This window comes from Fusarium odoratissimum (genome assembly GCF_000260195.1).
Source record: "Fusarium odoratissimum NRRL 54006 unplaced genomic scaffold supercont1.11, whole genome shotgun sequence".
NCBI classification, from domain to species: Eukaryota; Fungi; Ascomycota; class Sordariomycetes; order Hypocreales; family Nectriaceae; genus Fusarium; species Fusarium odoratissimum.
In genome coordinates, this window is record NW_022158697.1 from 705191 (window position 1) to 724190 (window position 19000).

At 49.7% G+C, this 19000-nt stretch overlaps 8 protein-coding genes across 12 annotated transcripts; 3 read left to right on the top strand and 5 right to left on the bottom strand.

Annotated features, from left to right (window-relative positions):
- Positions 1-248: 248 nt before the first annotated feature.
- FOIG_07699 (uncharacterized protein) lies at positions 249-5811 on the top strand. 4 transcript variants are annotated; one of them, XM_031207342.1, is made up of 7 exons: positions 249-1049; positions 1117-2827; positions 3382-3739; positions 3791-3889; positions 3945-4012; positions 4070-4486; positions 4536-5811. In XM_031207342.1, the coding sequence occupies exons 3-7, from the start codon at positions 3387-3389 to the stop codon at positions 5342-5344; spliced, it is 1746 nt and encodes a 581-aa protein (XP_031062875.1). In that variant the 5' UTR covers positions 249-1049; positions 1117-2827; positions 3382-3386; the 3' UTR covers positions 5345-5811. The 4 variants fall into 4 exon arrangements, with proteins under 4 accessions (XP_031062875.1, XP_031062874.1, XP_031062872.1 ...); XM_031207341.1 differs by having other exon boundaries at positions 1117-2926; positions 4536-5785; XM_031207339.1 differs by having other exon boundaries at positions 1117-3739.
- A 7-nt stretch (positions 5812-5818) lies between these two features.
- Positions 5819-6657, bottom strand: FOIG_07700 (uncharacterized protein). The gene has a single exon (XM_031207343.1). It carries the CDS (start codon positions 6492-6494, stop codon positions 5874-5876), a length of 621 nt encoding a protein of 206 aa, XP_031062876.1. The 5' UTR covers positions 6495-6657; the 3' UTR covers positions 5819-5873.
- Positions 6658-6834: 177 nt separating this feature from the next.
- Positions 6835-8487, bottom strand: FOIG_07701 (uncharacterized protein). The gene has a single exon (XM_031207344.1). The coding sequence runs from the start codon at positions 8247-8249 to the stop codon at positions 6969-6971; it is 1281 nt and encodes a 426-aa protein (XP_031062877.1). The 5' UTR covers positions 8250-8487; the 3' UTR covers positions 6835-6968.
- A 133-nt stretch (positions 8488-8620) lies between these two features.
- Positions 8621-10861, bottom strand: FOIG_07702 (uncharacterized protein). The gene is made up of 3 exons (XM_031207345.1): positions 10604-10861; positions 9739-10547; positions 8621-9687 (listed from the first exon to the last, which is right to left on the bottom strand). Exons 1-3 carry the CDS (start codon positions 10740-10742, stop codon positions 8773-8775), a joined length of 1863 nt encoding a protein of 620 aa, XP_031062878.1. The 5' UTR covers positions 10743-10861; the 3' UTR covers positions 8621-8772.
- A 664-nt stretch (positions 10862-11525) lies between these two features.
- On the top strand, positions 11526-12360 carry FOIG_07703 (syntaxin 7; the record flags this gene model as incomplete). The annotated part of the gene is made up of 2 exons (XM_031207346.1): positions 11526-11792; positions 11839-12360. The coding sequence occupies 2 exons, from the start codon at positions 11526-11528 to the stop codon at positions 12358-12360; spliced, it is 789 nt and encodes a 262-aa protein (XP_031062879.1).
- FOIG_07704 (uncharacterized protein) lies at positions 11805-13614 on the bottom strand. The gene has a single exon (XM_031207347.1). It carries the CDS (start codon positions 13550-13552, stop codon positions 12491-12493), a length of 1062 nt encoding a protein of 353 aa, XP_031062880.1. The 5' UTR covers positions 13553-13614; the 3' UTR covers positions 11805-12490.
- Positions 13615-14367: 753 nt separating this feature from the next.
- On the top strand, positions 14368-16844 carry FOIG_07705 (alpha-1,2-mannosyltransferase alg-11). Its single transcript, XM_031207348.1, has 4 exons — positions 14368-14930; positions 14978-15113; positions 15169-16156; positions 16207-16844. The coding sequence occupies exons 1-4, from the start codon at positions 14647-14649 to the stop codon at positions 16389-16391; spliced, it is 1593 nt and encodes a 530-aa protein (XP_031062881.1). The 5' UTR covers positions 14368-14646; the 3' UTR covers positions 16392-16844.
- On the bottom strand, positions 16366-18903 carry FOIG_07706 (gamma-glutamyltransferase; the record flags this gene model as incomplete). 2 transcript variants are annotated; one of them, XM_031207350.1, is made up of 8 exons in its annotated part: positions 16366-17060; positions 17113-17647; positions 17697-17752; positions 17800-17848; positions 17897-17995; positions 18048-18108; positions 18160-18423; positions 18474-18903. In XM_031207350.1, 8 exons carry the CDS (start codon positions 18636-18638, stop codon positions 16592-16594), a joined length of 1698 nt encoding a protein of 565 aa, XP_031062883.1. In that variant the 3' UTR covers positions 16366-16591. The 2 variants fall into 2 exon arrangements, with proteins under 2 accessions (XP_031062883.1, XP_031062882.1); XM_031207349.1 differs by having other exon boundaries at positions 16386-17060; positions 17800-17995; positions 18474-18638.
- Between the last annotated feature and the right edge of the window lie 97 nt (positions 18904-19000).

Sequence of the window (19000 nt, forward strand, 5' to 3'; positions counted from 1 at the left end):
TCATCAGAGAGGCTCTAATACAGCATGCACAATTATTAGAACCCCTTTCATTCGTTCATTCACCAACACAAACTCTTCGGTTACCATTTGCGGAAACTGTACCCAGCTGGACAAGGGTCGACCACCAGGGAGACTTGTTGAGCCAGGGTCATCCGGGCCGTCCATGTTGATTCAGATCCATTCCCCATTTACCCAACCGGTTCACTGCTAGAACCCGCCCGCCATCTCGTCTCTTCGATGCACTATCTCACGATCCTGGAGAGGGCTTCTATCAAGGGCTGCAACATCACCCTCACCGTGGTACCACATGCGGAACCCTGTCATGCTTAAGAACTAGCAGAGGGTCCGAGCAAAGATTGACCTGAGATGATGATACTCCTTACTGCTTCTTGTATCCCGTAATTACGGATTATGATGAAGACTAGCGGTTCATTACACCCAGAGAAGAGTATTCTGTATGTCCAATGACGATTGATGTCTTCCACATGTTGGTATTGGTTCATTGTCAGAAACCATCAGAGCTATTGCTTCTTATGACATGGGCAACGATCATGCACCACCTTTCCGATTTCGCAACGCGGCTTTGCTTCCGACTAAATGATCGACCCTCAGAGACCCATCATATGCAGCAACGTTGAGGCTTTTTCTATGGTTTTTGACCACGAGGCTCTCGGATTCAGGCACAGACAAAGGAAAACCTTTTGAGCTTTTGATGGGGACGATCAATATAGTACCCAGTCACGAGCCACGCCTTATAATCGTCTTCAACATTTCCACACGCACACTCACTGCATCCACTGGTGCATCTACCGATACAGAAAAAATGGTCTAGGCCATTATTGACTGCTGCAACATACCTGAATTTCCTCTTCTTTCTTTTCTGGTATTGTCGATGCCCCTTGAGACACCCTCTTCGGGTCATCGAGGCTGGGCGCCACACATCGCACTTTGCCTCCCGGCGTTTCCAGACGCCAGGCTGCCACACCCTGTATGAGAGAAGCGGCATGGCGTCGTGGAAAGGATGTTGAATGTTCCGGGTCCTTCTTCATGTAAGCTTTTCCTTACCATTTCCGGTACCGTTTGGAGCAACTTTCTCTGACGGGTTCTTTATCCCAGATCTGTCGCTGAAGCCGCCACTAGATTTCGGGGACTGTGCAAGCGGGTGCTGATCTTGGCGGCGCTATACCGGCTTCTACCATTGTTCCATCTACTAGACATGTCAAAGTCTTGGTTGTTGCACCGAGACGATTGATGAGTTCCCTCAGCCTGGGCGCTGGAACTTCATTCCAATGATGGGGCCATGATGAATTATGCCATTACTTTGGGCAGTGATCCAGAACCACGGATGACTGCATTTGGCAGAAGTGAGACGTCTGTCTTTCAGCTTGTCACTGCAGTTAAAATTTGTTCCAAACGGTGATAGCATTAGAAAACAAGCTGCCGAACTTTGCAAAGTCCGTTCCTGGGCGTGGGACATCTGGAGTGAGTATAAGGGTCTGAAGGAAAGGGTGCAACAATCGATGCACGCTCATGCGGGTGTGCCCAGAAGGCCAGAGGCTGGAGTTGGTGTGGGTGGGCTTCTCTTGGAGACTCAGCTCATTGCTTTCGATTGGATATCAGCTGGGCTAGCCTGCTCTCCTCCGTAGGTAGCCATGAGTGTCATCCCCATCCCCATTCTATCTCCATGGACTCCTTGCTAGCTATGCCCCCAAATTTCCAACCCCGGCGCATGGATCCAGTTGATATTGATCGTATCGGATTCCTTGCAGTTCCAGAAAAAGAAATCAGTCCTGCCAGCAGCTTGCCGGGCTTCTTTCTCTCCTCTCCTCCTGTCTTTCTCTCTGTCTTTTTCGAGACCTTCTATCAACAGTACCTTGCAACTTTCCTATCCTTACACATAACCATTGACTCGGGTTTAGCTAGAGCGTCTTTGCTCCCTACCTTTCGTGCAACCACTGTCACTACCGATCAGCAGGTACATTCCCGTCTGTTCTTTCACAGTGCATAGAAGCTGTTTTCTGGCGCTCAGCACTTTACCTACTTCGACCGCCACTCGCCAATCTTTTTTTTCGGCCCTGTCCTGAACTGAAAGCTCTCCCCGCTCGTTCCCACGTAGGTGTCATTGCTAGCAGCAACCCTGACGATTCGTCGGTTGCGCATTACTGGACGGGACAGCTTCGACTCCAGGGTTGAACCAAACCTAACTAAGACTTGTTCATTAAGACAGCCAAATCGTTTGATCATCGCGGCATCGCCGAGCTGTATCGAACGCTATCAAGAATCTGTCCAGTGTTTCGTCTATCTTGACGTCTCTGCGGTGGTTTTGCCCTTTGTCCGAGCAACCTATCATCTGGCCGAGGTGCCAAGATAGACTCAGCGACAAATCTCGCCTTCCCCCCCCCCCCCCCCGCCTTCTAGAAGGTGGACGTGAGCCCTGAAAAGGCCCCTATGCGAGGCTGATCAGCAGCAACTATCCTAACCAGGGTGTCACCTAAAACCAACACTAACCTTAGTGACCGACCTCCCTAAAGCACTTGGCTTGGGGTTTGAGAAGCTTGTGGTCTTGGCCAGTCTAATTCAACCAACGACCAAGAAGAACCTGGCGGGCCCAGCTGCAAATCGCCGTTCTTGTCTGGGCTATTACCACATCCCATTCTGTCGTTCGTTCGCCAGCCAGTCTTCTCCTGTCACCTTTCTCTTTTCCAAGCGAGGCGACACTGCGCATTTCGCCTACCAACGCCGGGAAGCGCTTGAACAGACTTGAGCTGAGTTGAGCTGCGCTGCGCGACATCAACCCACTGACTCGTTTCTGCGCCCTGAGAATGAGGTAAGCTTTTTAAAGACTTCACTCTGCACAGTCCATTCCGCGCCCATTGATCGCATTGTATCGCATCACGTCGCAAGTGCCTGTCTCATGCACAGTATGGTACATACATATCTCTTTAAAGACCGGCTTCGATCCCGACTCCGCTACCACTCTCCATCGCCTCCTCCCCCGTTGTCTCTCGGCTTGTGATCCACAGTCTCGCATCCGCGATACCGTCTCTGTCTTCCCTTTACAAAGCTTTACCTTACCTCACCTCACCTTACTCTTTTCCTTTCCTGCGTTGTCGTCTCAAAGTTCAGCCGCTACACACCCTCATTTCCTCACACCCCCATCGGCCGGCCTTGTGTTCACCCTCCTACCTACTTCACTTTCCTTGCCTACATCTACCTTATGTACTCCATCCTTTAACCACCCCGTTTCCTTCCGTCCTCGCTTGTCGTTCGCTTCTCCTTGCATCTTCTGTTTCTTCAAGAGATAGCAAGCACTGTCGACCCTGATCCCGGCTCGTCTGTACATACATGACCCTTCTTGTCGACTAATCATCATGGCTACAGCGCACATGGCCGTCAGGACTGAGACCTTCCCACATTCGAATCCAATTCCCCATAGCGAGTCAATGGGTGCTCGCATTATTCCTATACCAACTCCCACGATCAAGATGTCTCCTCCAAGCAACGGCGATCCCATGGAGATCACATCACCTGCGCCATCTTCTACTGGCAACAACAACTCCGATTCCGATGCCAACGGCAAATCCAACGATCGACCCAAGAACTCTCCCGCTCCCGATTCCAACAATGTCGCAAACAATAATGCCAACAATTCCAATAGCATGCCTGCCCCCCCGCCGGCTGCTGCTGCTGTACACCAGCCTAAAATCGTACAGACGGCCTTCATTCATAAGCTCTACAAGTGAGACCGCGCCGCCAAGCTTTTCACGATAGCTTGCTAACATAGCGACAGCATGCTGGAAGATCCCAACATCCAACACTTGATTTCATGGTCTGCGAGCGCTGAAAGCTTCGTCATGTCGCCCTCGGCCGACTTTTCAAAAGTTCTCTCGTGCGTCTAACACATCCCTAAGCCGGCTACTTTGCACTCGACTAATGCCTTCTAGCCAATATTTCAAACATACCAATATCTCATCATTCGTGAGACAGCTGAACATGTACGGTTTTCACAAGGGTGAGTACTAGAGCATACACGACTTGCGAGTAATCGCATTGGCTAACTTGCGCAAAGAACGCGATGTTTTTCACACTGGAAACCCTGATACAACGCTCTGGGAATTCAAGCATGGCAACGGCAACTTCAAGCGTGGCGACCTAGTAGGTCTACGTGAGATCAAGCGCCGAGCCAGTCGACATGCTTTGGTGCACCGCGAGAGCAACTATACCAAACCTGCAGCATCCCAGCCAGGCACTCCAGCCGAGCCCGTACCTATCCCGCCAGACAGTGCTGATGCTCGACTACTCAATATTGAGCATACGCTCTTCGACTTGAGCAATCGCCTGCAGAGGAGCGAAGAGGCAGCTCATTATATGCATGTCAAGAGCCAAGCCGCAATGGACACTGTGAATCGACTTCTTCACTTCAATCAGGAGCTTTCAAGAACTATGCTGTCTCTTGTTCCGGCTGAGAGTCCCCTCTCTCGTGAAGGTGTGTATTACTATACGAAAGCGCGAACGATAGCTAACGTTGACTTTAGTCATTACTCTACAAGGCGAAATGCAAAGGCAGGCTGAAGTACTTCGGACACTCGACGAACCACCGCAGGAGGCACCTTATACTGGCCGACAACAGTATTTTGCGAATGTCGAGAACGCCCCAGTATCACCCAGACAGCTTGCCCAGGACGACCAGAGACGAGGCCCTGCTCTAGGCGTACCCCCCGCACGCGGCCAGAACTTTTATAAACCACCAGTTCCTTCCAACCTATCTAGCAGCACTCGCAGGCCATATGGATCCATCAGCGGAAGCAGTACTACGCAGTCGTCCCCGTTGCGTACAGGACCGCCTCCGCCTCCTCCTGCTCCTCATCCTCTATCCAATGTTGAGACTGTTCCTGGCCCCGGCAGTCTGGCCCGTCGTCACACTGCAGCCGACATTCGAGCCCATGGCTGGCAACCAGCCCCCTCTCCCTTCAGCACTGGCGCACCCTCTGGAGCATGGCCCCCCTCGCCTAGCCGTGTAGCCCCAGAAGACCAACGGATCAGAGACTCATTCTCAACATACTCGTTGCAAGCTGCGTCCCAAACACACCCTCACTCGCGCCCAACAACGCCTCCACCTCCATTTGCAAATGGCGCTGGCGGTGGCTCTGACACTTTTGGTGGTTGGTCATGGGGATCTGCTGGCCGTGAGAACAAGAACCTTGCCGTGAAAGATCACTCAGGTCCCCCTACTCGCAGGGGGAGCATGGCTCATATTCTCAACCCCAGTGACACTGCCGAGCGGTCAGACGAGGATGAGGACCCCCGAGGTGACGACGACAGGAAGCGAAAGCGAATGCAGTAAATCACACGTTTAACCCTGATTTTACTGTGGAACATTGAAACCCAAACTATGGATGACCAACTTTCAACACATCATATATATGTACATACGCATACACGGGCTCTGTACATGGATACTTACTTTCCCTTCATCGGCATTACATTAGGCCATAAACATACTTGGATTTTGATGGCGAAGAGACGCCTATTTGGAGTATAGGACATCGGATAGCTGGCTAGAATACGGTCACGGAGGCTTTCTTCATTACGAGCGCAAAGCATAGCAGGATACCATGGCGGGCATTTTGTTTAATCCCATGGAAATCATTAGTCCTCGCCAAAAGGAAGGGGGCAGATTTCGGCACACCTAAGAGATGGAAGTTGTATTCTTGGGAGGAGTTGCATGGTTGGTGCATGTATATACCATCAGAAGACAATACTATTCTAAGCAAGTTAAATTTGATCTTGTGGTCTTCCTTTTCTGCGATATGATGTTGTCAAGTTTATGTCTATTGGGTGGGTATCTTGATGTAAAACTGATATAAATGTTCTTATGCCTCTGCCTCCACCTCTGCCACCGCATTTGCTGTCTTTTGCTTCTTCTTTTTCTTGTTCTTCTTCTTCCGCTTCTTTTCTGTCTGCCCATCGCCCAAACTAGGTTCATCCTGTGTTGCAGCGTCTTTCATATTCACACCCACCTCGGCCTCTTCCCCGTTTTCGTTCTTCTCCTTATCCTCAGGTGTAACAGGAGCAGTCTGATTCTCAGACTCCGGCTCCGGTTCATCCTCCTTCTCCTTCCGAGGCCTCTTTCTTTTCCCTAGCGCACTTCGTCCAGCTTCATCCTCACTCTCACTCTCCTCAATCTTCTTCTTGAGATTGCCCTTGGCATCTTTGTTCAGTCTGCCCCTTAACATCCTCTCCTCTTTTGAGTTTGCAAACTTCTGAACGTCTTTCTTCTCAGGAACATAGCCTAATCCTTCGTTTGGTCGTGCGCCACGGGTAAGATCGTCATCGTTGTCGTCTGGTAGAGTGCGTCGCTTGCGCGGTAAATCACGTGTAAGGGGCATAGATTTCCCGATGGATGTCCTGGAGGCGAGGAGGAGTGAAAGAGTGTTTGCGATTGCATCGCGGTTTGTTGCGACTGGGAAAGGTGGAGGAGGTTCGGGTGCCATTGTGTGTTTTGTCGCGATGAGTTGTGGTAATGCTGATGTGCGCAATCTGAAGAAGGCCGCGTAGACAAATCCCTCGAAGTAATTAGGGACGTCGCGAGAGGTTATTTATTGTTGCTTCAGTTGACCAGGATCGGTGGTGTTTGGGTTTGGTGGAGAGTATCTGGCAGGATAATTTCACATGCGACAAAAATGCGCATGCTTATCTTATCACTGCTGTCCCCGATCAGAACTTCGACTTCTGCAACGATGACATGAACAGTGACATGAGAGTTCATATAGTAACATACATGAATTGAAGAACAAATATTTGAAAATTTTACTATCTTATATGATGAGTTTAGAAGATATATACTAGAATTGACTAAAATTAGGAAATTACACAATCTCTATCCTATAATCTGTTATAATGCTTTTGGTCATAAATTCGTTAACATTAAGAGCCATACCAATCGCCGCGCCCCCAAAAACAAGTCATTAGTAGCTAGCCGTCGTATCTCTCAAGCTGAGAACGTAAGGTAGGTCTGTTGAGTCGTGCCGTGTCGCAAGTCGAATAACAGACCCTGAGCTAGCTGATGACTTGGATCGAAGGCTGGAGGTTGATGGTTGGCTCATGGGGTAATGACGCCGACTTCTCGCAAGACTATTATTGCTAAGTCTTCTTGATATGGACCCTGGCCCTGTAAATCCGCTCCTCACGCTGTTAGGAGCAGTCTCATAAACGTTCCAGGTATTCGTGGATGGCTGGCGCCGTATCCGAGTAGAGCTACTGATGCTAGCGTCTGAGGGAGCCAAATTACTGCGAGACGTGCCCAGCCTTGATCTAGCATCGTCATCGTCATCGGTAGAGGGTGAAGATGTATTATCTTGCTCGTCCAGAATATCTGGATCCAGGGGTTCCATGGCGCGAAGAATCTCGGCAAAAAGATGCATAAGCTCCTTAAACTGAGCATTGGAAATTGGTCGATTCGAGAAGCGTGCGTATTCGTAGTGTGAGAGAAATTCGACAGTGGTTGAATCCATCTCGATCACCCCCAAATCAGCCAGGTGAACTATGTAATCGCGCAGGCTCATGTTGGCGGTTCGCTGCAGAAGAGCTACTGCGTCTGGATCTAGCAAAGGCGGGTTCGTATCGGAGGTCGGGTCAGGAGGCGCAAGAGTCAAAGCTTTGCCCTCGATCAAATTTGGTAATTCAGAGAAGACAGTGGTGTACTCGAGGTTCGGTAAATCCGGAGCGTTGGGTGAGGACCATCCATAATGTTCAATATCTCCCCAAACAGGCTGTTTACGCGGGATCACCACCACCAATTCCTCCGCTGGACCACTAGGACCATCAAAACCCAGCTTAACCCTTGTTTCGACAGTTTCATCATCCGGTGCCGTGTTGTCTGTTTGAAGCCTGGGGCGCGATTCGTATGCGATCGATGCACTTCGCCCAAGGCCCAGTGCAATTACTTTATAGACAGTCGAGCGAAGGTCCCCCTTCTCGATTGGTACCCATCCTTTCGGTATCGACCCAAGATCGGTCTTGTTGATATATAGACGGGTGATAAAGACGAAGGAAATGATGACAATGGCGAGAACGTAGGCGGCGATCACGATCCAGATGTTGTAGAGCTGTCGATTTTGGAACGAGCGATGAATGGCGTCGGCAGGGGTAGCTATTAGCAGCCCTAGAAGACAGACGTAGAGAAGAAGGTAGAGAGTTCGATACACGATAGCGGCGACAAGCCGTCGATGAGAAACGGGAGGCGCCATATTCCTAGTCCATGGGCACAAGAAAGCCGCAGTTGCGAATGCGCTGCGATGCAATCAAAGGCCGTTATGACCGGGATCGTGAGTATAATAAGAAAAGGGATGCAGAGTGGGACATGACTAGGTTAAAGAAGAAGTTGAACGAGTGAATGAAGATACTACAGTGAGTAAATGGTGTCACTGTAGTTGTTGAGGGGGTTGGGCTGAGAATGGCATGTCCAAAAGGTGGACCTATTTGGTGATGATGCGATTGATGTAACCAGAGTTGGACAGAAAGAGGTTGGCTGTTGGTGAGGACCCTTGAGGCTACAGTACGTTCTGAGAACGGGTACTGTGTTTTGATACGGTACCACTGCGGCCCCACTATCTTTAATTGCACTGCATTAGCTTCCTTCAACATGTGAAGCTCCTGTAATACATACTATGAATAGTTGCTCAATTACTTTTCTCGTGTTCCAAATTGTTACAATGGTATCATAATACATTAATATCCTATCCGATATGCCTGTGTTTTACATCCTTTAACCTATCGCGCCACTTCTGCCATCTCAGACTTCTTTGCAGTCGCAGAAGCCTCCTTTGCCAAGCGAATATCAGTCAGCGTCAGTCTAAGGTCGCTGCTATAAGGCTCGAACTTGGCCAGCACTTGTTGCAGAGCAGTCTTCAAAGCGTCCACAACTTCTTCCACCTCGGGGCTGATCCTCTTGCCCGATACATCAGTCCAGTGCAATGGGAACTGCAGGCGGAAGGCCTCCAGTTTCTTGATAACAGATGTGAAAGTTCGGATAATGCTTGGCACATCTCTATGCACGTTGCCAAACTGGTCTTCTGCCAAGCTGTGCACCGAGAGATGGTGAAGCACGTTGATCGCGTTGATGCAAAGCGTAGGCTCAGCGTATGGGGTGCCCAGCACCGCAGCAGCAAATTGGGTTCGGAAATCTTGCTGGAAAAGGGCAGCCACAGCGTCTACCTCCATCATTTGGAGAGTCCAGTTTTCAAACTGGCTCTTTATGTGATCGGGAGCAACAAGTTCCTGCTGCTCCTTCGTCAAGACCCGGTCCTTGGCCTCTTTCCATGTCTTCTTCGCGATGGGGCTCAACTTGGACACAGGAGACTCGCCAGGGGATCGTGCGACCTGTCCTAATCGCTTCTCAACCTCATTTAGCATCGTCTTGGAAGCCCCTCGGCTGTTAAAGATGGGATCGTCGCGAAGAGGAGCAGATACTCGCTGCTTGGGTTCCGGGGCAGGCGCAGCGGGTGATGCATCGGGAACTTTGCCGTAGGTATCAATTCGCGTCTCGATGGACTTAACCACTTCCATACAGATGGCGTAAACCTGGGACCACATAGGTCCATCCTTACGATCGATGTCTTCGTAGATAGCCTGTCGACGGGTCTCAAAACCTTGCGCAATGATTGCAAGCTCCCACATCGCGAATGCCTAGATACGATTAGGAATGACCGCTAAAAGCGCGTATGTGACAAATCTCACCTTAATAGAGAGTTTCTTGCTCTTGAGACCGTTCAAAAGACTGCCATTGGGGTCCTTGGACTCAGAGGTAAGAGGCTTGCCGTTCTTCAGGGGCTCCTTGACCATGAATTTCGAGAAAGCAAAGTTACCAATATTCCAGATCAGATGCACGAAAGTTCCAGCCTCAATACATCTGAACAGAAGCCAAAGATCGCTCGGCCAACTAGGCGGTAGCATGTTGGTCTTTGGCAGGTTATAGAAGATGCGCAAGAACATAAGCGCCCATCCCCAGATGAAAGATCGCAGTATAGCGTAGTATAGAATCAAGGCGACAGGCAGTGCACTTGCAGCGCCGGAAAGAGAAGCGCCAAATGTTGCTGGGACTGCAGTAATCAGCAGCTTCAACGCGTCAGGCTGCTTCTCGTTCTTGCCCTTTGACGATGCGAGGACCAGACGATCGGTGTCCTTTCGGTAATGGTTGAAGGTTTGCGTAATGGCACACGAGACCATATACGCAAGCAAGAAGAGCGGCCTCTCGTTCAGTCTCGCACGGTCACCACTGAAGTAAGTGATCCAAGAGAGGTTTGCCGGCTTGGGCATTGCCCATAGGAACACATGGCTGAACAACAGGCTGGAGAAGCCATACCAAAACAAGGTCTCGTATGTCTGAAGCTGGGTAATGGTGTTGCGGAGGGTCTGGAAGCCGGGGCCAGTGGTTCGTAGGCCAACGTGGTAGTTTGCTATTCGGAGAACGACGATCGCAAGGCCACATGTGAAGATGAAGGCGGTTCGTACGCCAACAGGGCCAATGGGAAACCAAGACCAAAAGTCTAAACAATGAGATTTAGTGTTGGCGCAAATGAAAACTCAAATGAATTCGACTTACAAGATTTCCAGCCGTCCAGGACGACCGCTAGCAAATAGGACACAAGCAGCAAAACAGTCGCCGTAGAAGTGAATCGTCTGTGAAGAGCAGGCTGCAGAAAGTCCTTGTAAGGCGCTTTTCTAACCGTGGTAGGCGCCATCTTGACAGCGCATCCCCGGGATAAAGAAGAGCTCGAGACGTTGTTGGGCGATGATGTCGTGGGTTGATTCAAAGAGAGACTAACAATGGAAGCTCTAAGCTCAAGCACCCCAAGTAAATAACAAAAATCTCCAAGAAGCAACGACTCGCCCGCAGAAACGCTAAGGTCCAAGCTCCGTCATTATCTGTCACGTGCTGATAGCACCAGGTCCGGCCCCGGTCTGGTTGGCTATCTACCTTAGACTGAGACGCATATCGAATTACGTATGTTTGCAGGGCACTGTAACTACTAATGAAACCTCAGCCACCTTCTACTGGAACAAGGCAGCAGGTCTGGTGTCTTGTTCCCTCTTGTTCCTCAACGTCATATTGAGGGAATAAGTTGGTGGTCAAAATAGCGAATTTGACGCTTGCGTGCGCATTCATTTTCTTGTCTTGCATCAACAAAAACTAGCCATCTTCTTTAGTTAGCGACTCTGTGGTTGTAGACTGGGCGACCTTGAGGAGCAAGAAAACTTTAGACTATAGAAGAGGATGCCAAAATAAACTCAGTAAAGAGTCCCCTGAGCTTAGGCTGAGTTACCTAAATATTTTTATCGCTTGGGGTCAAAGTCCTAAGATCTTTTGTTACCTCCTCTAAGGTACTTACTTACCTTAGACCAGACTTTCTGTCTGTCCACTTTTCCGGCGCTAGTAGGAGGAAGGTCCGGCTGAAGTCCATGGTCAAGGCCCGACCTACATCCACGCGACTCTTCCTTTCGACCTTACATCATCAACCACAATCATGTCGTACGATCTCGAATCCGGGCGCCGCGGCGGCGGCTACAGTGACGACCCTGCTTTCCAAGAACTTCAATACGATCTCAAGAGCAAGCTTCAAACCCTCCTCAGCAGCAATCGAAAGCTCGCCAACGATGTTAATGTCTTGGGAACACGAAAGGATACCCCGCGCCTGCGGGAACGAGTCCACAACAGCATGGATAAGACGAGAGATATGTGCAGAGAGATCGGCGAGGGCGTCAAGCGTCTTCAAACTTGGGAAGAATTGACAGTATGAATACGTCTCGAATTCATTGTCGCATACTAATCCTATCCAGAAACAACAAAAGTACGAGCAAACAAAGGTCTCGAGCGACTTCCAAGCAGCGCTCCAAGAATTCCAAAGCCTTCAGCGAAAAGCCCTCGAAAAAGAGCGCGCATCCGTTACCGCCGCCCGTGCGGCACAGGAGGGCGAACACGCCGAAGGTCCCCAGTCTGGCAATCAGCTTGAGCAACTACAGCAACAAGAACAAGCCTCCCAGCTCGCACCCCAAGACGAGGTCGACTTCCAGGAAGCCCTGATCATTGAGCGCGAGGAGGAGATCCGCAACATTGAGCAGGGTGTCGGCGACTTGAACGTTCTCTTCCGACAAGTGGCGCAAATCGTCAATGAGCAGGGAGAGCAGCTTGGAACGATCGCAGACAATGTTGAGAACGTCCGCGACGACACGCGGCAAGCTGATGTTGAGAACCGACAGGCCGCGCGGTATCAGAAGGCAGCCCGCAACAAGAGCTGCTGCCTGTTGCTGATCCTCGCCGTCATTTTGACCATTGTTATTCTGGCTATTGTCCTTGACTAGATTATTAGAGCGCAGCGTCTGACGATTATGAGTGGCCCGTTCTTGTTCTTGAGGCGTCTATCGGAGTTTCCTAGGTATACATCGAATTTTTCCCATGCGTCTACATTGGTAGTTACAGATAAACGCTTAATCAATTGTTCTTTTTGCCTGATGTCTTTGCAATCCGTGATTGGTCTTTCAGCACGAAAGGAAATTCTTTCAACGGCTTAGGTGCCCTCAGGTCTGGCATCTTTGGTGGAACAAGACGTTGTATAAAGAAGTCATTGACGCGGGTAAGCGCAAATGATGTACCCCAGTAAAGGAAGATAGCGCTTGGCAAATCGGCAAAGAGGAGTGGCAGTAGGGGCATCATAAGCATGACACGGCCCAGAAGTTGTTGTAGCCTGGAAGTGACCATCATCTTGGAGCCTGGAGGCTGGATTCGCAACAGTGCCTGGAGTTGTTCCTTGGGCATCCTCGCCCATATACTCCATACCAGAATACACGAACAGATGATAGGCAGCCCGTAATAAGGGTCCGCAGACGCTAGATCGGTGAACCAGAATAAGCCTCCGTCCACCAAGGACTGGTCAAACATGCTGCTCGAAGGCCCTAGACCAGTATTGCCTAGGCCAATCTTGTGACTGATCCAACCCAGGGGTGCACCACATTTCCTTCGTAGAGCCTCAGATATGGTGACAAAGGGAACCATTCCAAGTAAAGGTGCCATACTTTTCCAGCGCTGGAGACCCCAGGTCTTTAATATTCTCCGTCTTGACTTTTCAACAGCACCTGCAATGCGAAGCGATCTCACACGCTCTGGAAGCTCAGGGTCGTTTAAGCTCCTATCCATCATATGCCGACGAGTCCAAGCTGTGATAAGAGGATCCAATGGTTTTCTGGCCTCCCGCAAACGAGCGCTGTATAGTTGAAGAGGGAATCGGATGGTTGCGTTGACGCCCACGGCAAGTAGTGGGATGGCCACATACCATGGCACGCCAGCGCTATGAGCCCAGCTGAGGGCATCGGCTGTGACGGTGACTGTTTCACCGAGCGCAGAAGCGACGGAGAAGTTTCTGCGGTTGGCGTATGGCGATGAAGTTAATGAGCTGAGAATGGCTGGATGTGAGATGCGGCGTGTTGTGTTGATGGCTGAGAGTGATGGCCTAGCATGAGGCGATATGGAACGAGCAGTTCGTCTCAGAAGGGACATTTTGGCCCATAGTACCGTGGTTGTGGGTGCAATTGAGGATTTGGTGATGGTATGAGCGAGTCTTGAAAGTCCATGAGATGAAGTCGAACCGGGGCTATTTTTCTGTATTCCCAGCCAATCAGCGCTAACGCTTCACCCGTTGAATAGATCTTGATAGTCATCGTATAACCACAGTACGGGACAATAGTCAGATGCAATATATTCACTAGTACTCTATCTCTCCAAGTATGATCAAATGATCAGTACTAGTCTTAGCTTACAGAGTCCGTTTCTGTAGCATGATTCAATAACTCTTGAAAGTCTTGAGGATGAACTTTGCTTATCCACTTATACACTACACTCTTACTCAGCTTGGATAGTTATAGCAAATATCGTTATAAGTTAATAAAAGAGCCCATAGAATAGCCAGGCTTCATCATTGATGACAAAATATATAAGTACTTGTGGATTTATATGAAAAGTTCTTCAAACCAGAATAAATTTGCCTTGAGTGAGAAGACGTGGCCTTATGATTGAATAAGGAAGTCCCTTGACCATAATTATTCCGTTGAACGCAGGACGAGCCCTGGTTGGTCCGTTCAATCCTTGATCTCGTATTCTTAAAAAGTTATGTACTTTCTAACTTTCTGGAGCCTGTAAATACCCTCAAAGGGAGCAGAGCTATCATAAGTTCTCTCCGCGGACTACCGAATCTAAAGAAGGGGTCCAGTGACAAGGGTCAGGAGTCTTCAACCCCCTGTAGCTTGCGCAGCTACGGTGGGTCAGATACTGAGCTTTGGAGCTTACAGCAGCATCCAAAAGCTTAGCTTCGGTTCCTCTGGCGGTGTCGGTGCCTATCCCCCACCAAGGGAACCTCAACTTTTTGAGACCTGGTCTGGCCAGCTGGAGACGTCACACTATCATCCCACACACTCTCGTTCATGGTAGCCTTTCGCTACCAAAAGCTGACAACCTCACGCCCCTTAGGCCATATAAATATCGCTGGTCGAAGCATCTTCTTTACGTGTCTTTCATAGCTTCTCGATTCCCCTGCGGCTCCCCCGAACAGCCTTCCCGACACTACCGTCTCCTGACCGCGAAATACCACCACGACGATGGCGTCCCTAGCGACGCTTGTGCCTCTGGCCATTCTGATAGCTCTACCTCTAATAGGCGGACTTCTACGACGGGTCCTAGGATGGTCGCTTCGAAAACGAACAGAAGGTCGTCACGCACATCTTCTGGCCCTCATGACACAGGAGGATAAAGATGCCCGCGCCAAGGACCCTCAAGGCACCGCAGCGACGAAACTCGTATTCGACGTCGACGATAATCTTCAAAGCACTCTGAGCTCGCAAAAGGATTGGTCTGGGATCGTTGGTTTCTTCCATCCGTTCTGGTATGTTATGATATAAGCTACCGTGGGACCTAGCTAATATGAGGAAGCAATGATGGAGGTGGCGGAGAGCGAGTGCTCTGGGCCGCGATTCGGGCCACACAAGATCGTTGGCCGAAAGCCAAATGTGTGGTGTACACAGGCGATCACAATGTGACAAAAGATGCGATCCTGAATCGAGTCAAGGTATACGGCCTGGAAACTTGACCCTGGGGCCACGACATGCTTACACTGTGTTAAGACGAGATTCAATATTGAGCTTCATGCTCCTACGATAACGTTCCTCTACCTTTCCAAGCGGGACTGGGTACTCCCCTCGACATGGCCTCACTTTACGCTGCTGGGCCAATCAATCGGCTCGGTCGTTTTGGCTTGGGATGCATTCTCACTACTGGTCCCGGACGTCTTTGTCGACACGATGGGCTACGCCTTCGCTCTCGGTCTATGCAAGTTTCTCTTCCCCAAGGTTCCGACAGGGGCATATGTGCACTATCCTACGATTTCTACCGACATGCTCGACTCGCTCGATTCAACGGCTGCCTCGGGAACTCAGGGCGCGCATGCTGGTAAGGGTGCTGGAGCTCAGGGTTTCGCCAAGAAGAATTACTGGAAACTTTTTGCCCTTCTGTACTCCTGGGTCGGCTCAACGGTTGATATTGTCATGACGAACTCGACCTGGACTCAAGGTCACATCAAGAGCCTATGGGGCCCCTATCGCAAACAGAAGAGCAAGACAGATCCGATCGCAGTTGTCTACCCTCCCACCGCTGTCCGAGAAATGGAGCGCGAGGTCGAAGTTTCCGAAGAAAGTGAGAAGCGACGAGAAAAAGCCATTGTCTACCTCGCCCAGTTTCGACCAGAAAAGAACCACCAGCTCATCATGCGGTCATTCGCTACCTTCCTTAAGACCAAGAGCGAGGCATCCAAGGGAGCACAGCTGATTCTCATCGGAAGCGTGCGAGACGACTCAGACTCAAAGCGTGTTTACGAGCTGCGACTTCTTGCCAATGAGCTTGGCATCAAAGACAGTGTCAAGTTCCACCTCGATGCCCCATGGTCAGATGTTCTGGACTGGTTAAGAAGAGCATCTGTGGGTGTCAACGGCATGTGGAATGAGCACTTCGGAATTGGTGTCGTTGAATACCAAGCTGCTGGACTCATTTCCGTGGTTCACGACAGTGCTGGGCCCAAATTCGATATCGTCGTGCCAATCGATGGCCAGCCAACTGGTACGCTGACTGAAGATGCTATGTTGAGATCTTGCTAACCAATGGAATAGGTTTTCACGCAACGACAGAAGAAGAATTCGCAGAGGGCTACGAGAAGGCTTTGTCACTACCAGATCCTCTGGCAGTTCGCCTGCGTGCACGAGAGTCGGCAAAGAGATTCACCGAGGAGGAGTTTGCAAGGAAGTGGACGGTTCAGATGGCACGTTTGGTGTCACTTGCGAAACAAAAAGCGTAGAATTTTTGGAGATAGACTAAGGATACCCCTTTTCTAAGATTCTAGCGAGAGAAGTGACAGCTTAGAGAAATTAATATAGCAAGCACAAGGCTTGGGCATGATCTAGTCAATGTTCTATATTGTATGTTGTGTCCCTCTAGAAGTGTTGATCGCTCAATCAGGAATATAACCATGGATGCTTCCATCTCTTCCTGTGCTGTCTACAATGTCACACCGCCACTGTTCTTCTGTCTAGGCTCAGGCGCAACCTCAAAAACACCAGCCGAATCCCTCGTCAACGCTTGAACTGTACTGAGTCCCTCATCGACCCAAGTGATATTATGCCCTCGCTCTACCAGCGATGGAACATCGTATGAACTGAACTTCTTCTCCACGAGTAGTGTATTCGGGATGAGCTGGTTGTGAACACGGGGCTCACGAACAGCATCCTTGATAGGCCGTGATGGAGATGTCAATACACGCCAAGCGACTTGAGTCGTAGCGGAGATAATACGTGAGCCCCCTGCGGCTCCGATGACGGCGAAGAGAGAACCGTCTTTGTTGGATACGATGAGAGGTGTGCATGAGGACAGGGGGCGCTTGTTTGGACGAATGAAGTTCGCTTCTGCTGGGGCGAAGCCAAACTCGTTAGGAACTCCTGGAATAGAGAAGTCATTCATTTCGTTGTTTCTGTAATGGTCAGTCTATGGGTGTAGAGACTCAAGAGATTAGAAACACTTACAGAATCACACCAGTGAGGGGATCCATGAGGAAAGATCCAAAGATGAGGTTGACGGTGGTTGTCAGCGACACAGCCATACCATCGCCATCTGCAGTGACGACGTGTGAAGTTCCATGCCCATCAGATGAGTAGATTCCATCGGGATCATACTTCTCAATCTTCTGGGTCTTCCGAGGATCGATCTTGCGCCGGATCTTCTCCGCCGTTGTGGCATTGAGCATCTCGTGTTCAAGCTCAGGAACGCCATCTACAAAGTCAGGATCGCCAAGATGCAGACGAGCTCCGTATGCGAATTTCATGGCTTCAATGTAGATGTGCAGTGTTGTATTGCGATCCTCGTCTTGGTGCGTGTAGCCGTTCATGGTGTTCAGGATATTGAGTGACACGGCACCACCGGCTGGAGAGCTGATGCCGTAGACATCATAGCCTTTGTACTCAGTGTGAAGAACCTCTCGAGAAATTACATCGTAGTTCTTATAGTCATCCAGTGTGATGGTACCGTTTGTTTCTTGGATGGTCTTAACCATGCTCTCAGCTGTGCCGTGTTATCATCAACTCAATTCTCAGATGCAGGTTTGTCTTACCGAAAGCACCGGTATAGAAGGCATCAGCGCCATGCTCTGCGATAGCTTGAAGTGTACTGGGTTTCTTAGCTAGATTGAAACTTCACGTCGAACCTTAACCTACCGGGCGTATCGTCGTCTTGTCATCTTCTCTCCTTCAGGGATAAGCTGTCCTGCTACCTGTGAGCCCTGGTCCCAGCGTTGGCTGTGGAAAAACATACCATTTCGAGTAAAATCTTCTGCCCATGAGGGATCCTCAACAAAGAAGTTGTGATGGTCTCTGATGGTCTTTTCGATAAACCTTGCCATGTCGGCATTGACTGACATTTGTAAGCTTGTAACTCTTTGTCTCTCTACTCTCCTTGGGCTTACCTATGAATCCATCCTGAGCCACCTTAATAGCCCCTTGTAAAACTGTTTTCCATGGAAGACTCTGTTTACATTGTTAGCTTGTGGTAACTTTCAGTGTGTCTGTGGTTCATACGCCGTATTTCTTGTGTGCGTACTCAAACCCACGAACTTCGCCTGGCACACCAACAGAGAGTCCTCCGTAGATGCTGCCGTTCACATTTCCTTGGTACATGTCCTCAAATGCTGCTGCAGGGGCTGATTCTCTGAAGTCGATTGCTTCGTAGTTGCCCTTCTTGTCACGCACAATCATGAAACCACCACCTCCAATGCCGGAGTGGTACATGCCGATAACACCAACACAGAATGTCGTTCCGATCATGGCATCGACAGCATTGCCCTGGATAGTTGGTTAGTACGTTGATGTGTAGAATAGGTGAGAAGTCTTACACCTCGTGCTAATAAATCTCTCCCGATGTAGCTACATTCTTGAGCCTCTGAAGCAACAGCTCCTCTGGTACCAACGCTCGGAGAAAAGAACTCCTCAAATATGGGACTGGCTGATATCGAAATATAATGAATACTGGAGGCCAGTAACAGGAATGGGAGTTTCATCTTGGTGGTAAGGATGTGTTCTTTGGTATTAGAAATCAGTACGCGCCCTTCATGACTAGTCGTCTCAACAACTTTGTCACTGTAAGTCGTGACTAAGAAATGATAGTTTGATAAAAGTATCCAAACTCCACGTGAGGGCAAAAGAATAGGAAGTATTAATACAAAAAAGTAAGTGATAAAGTAAGAGACGAAGCGACCGCCTCCAAGTTGCTGTTGTTAGTTGATTTCTAAAGCAGATAATAGAAGTCGGTATTGACGTGATAAGGAACCCCCAGAATTTGGGAAGGCCGATTGTCGGAACACCCCGGTAGATGCATGGTCCCGGGCTCGTGAGGCGATCACCTGCCAGTCTAGGAAATAGG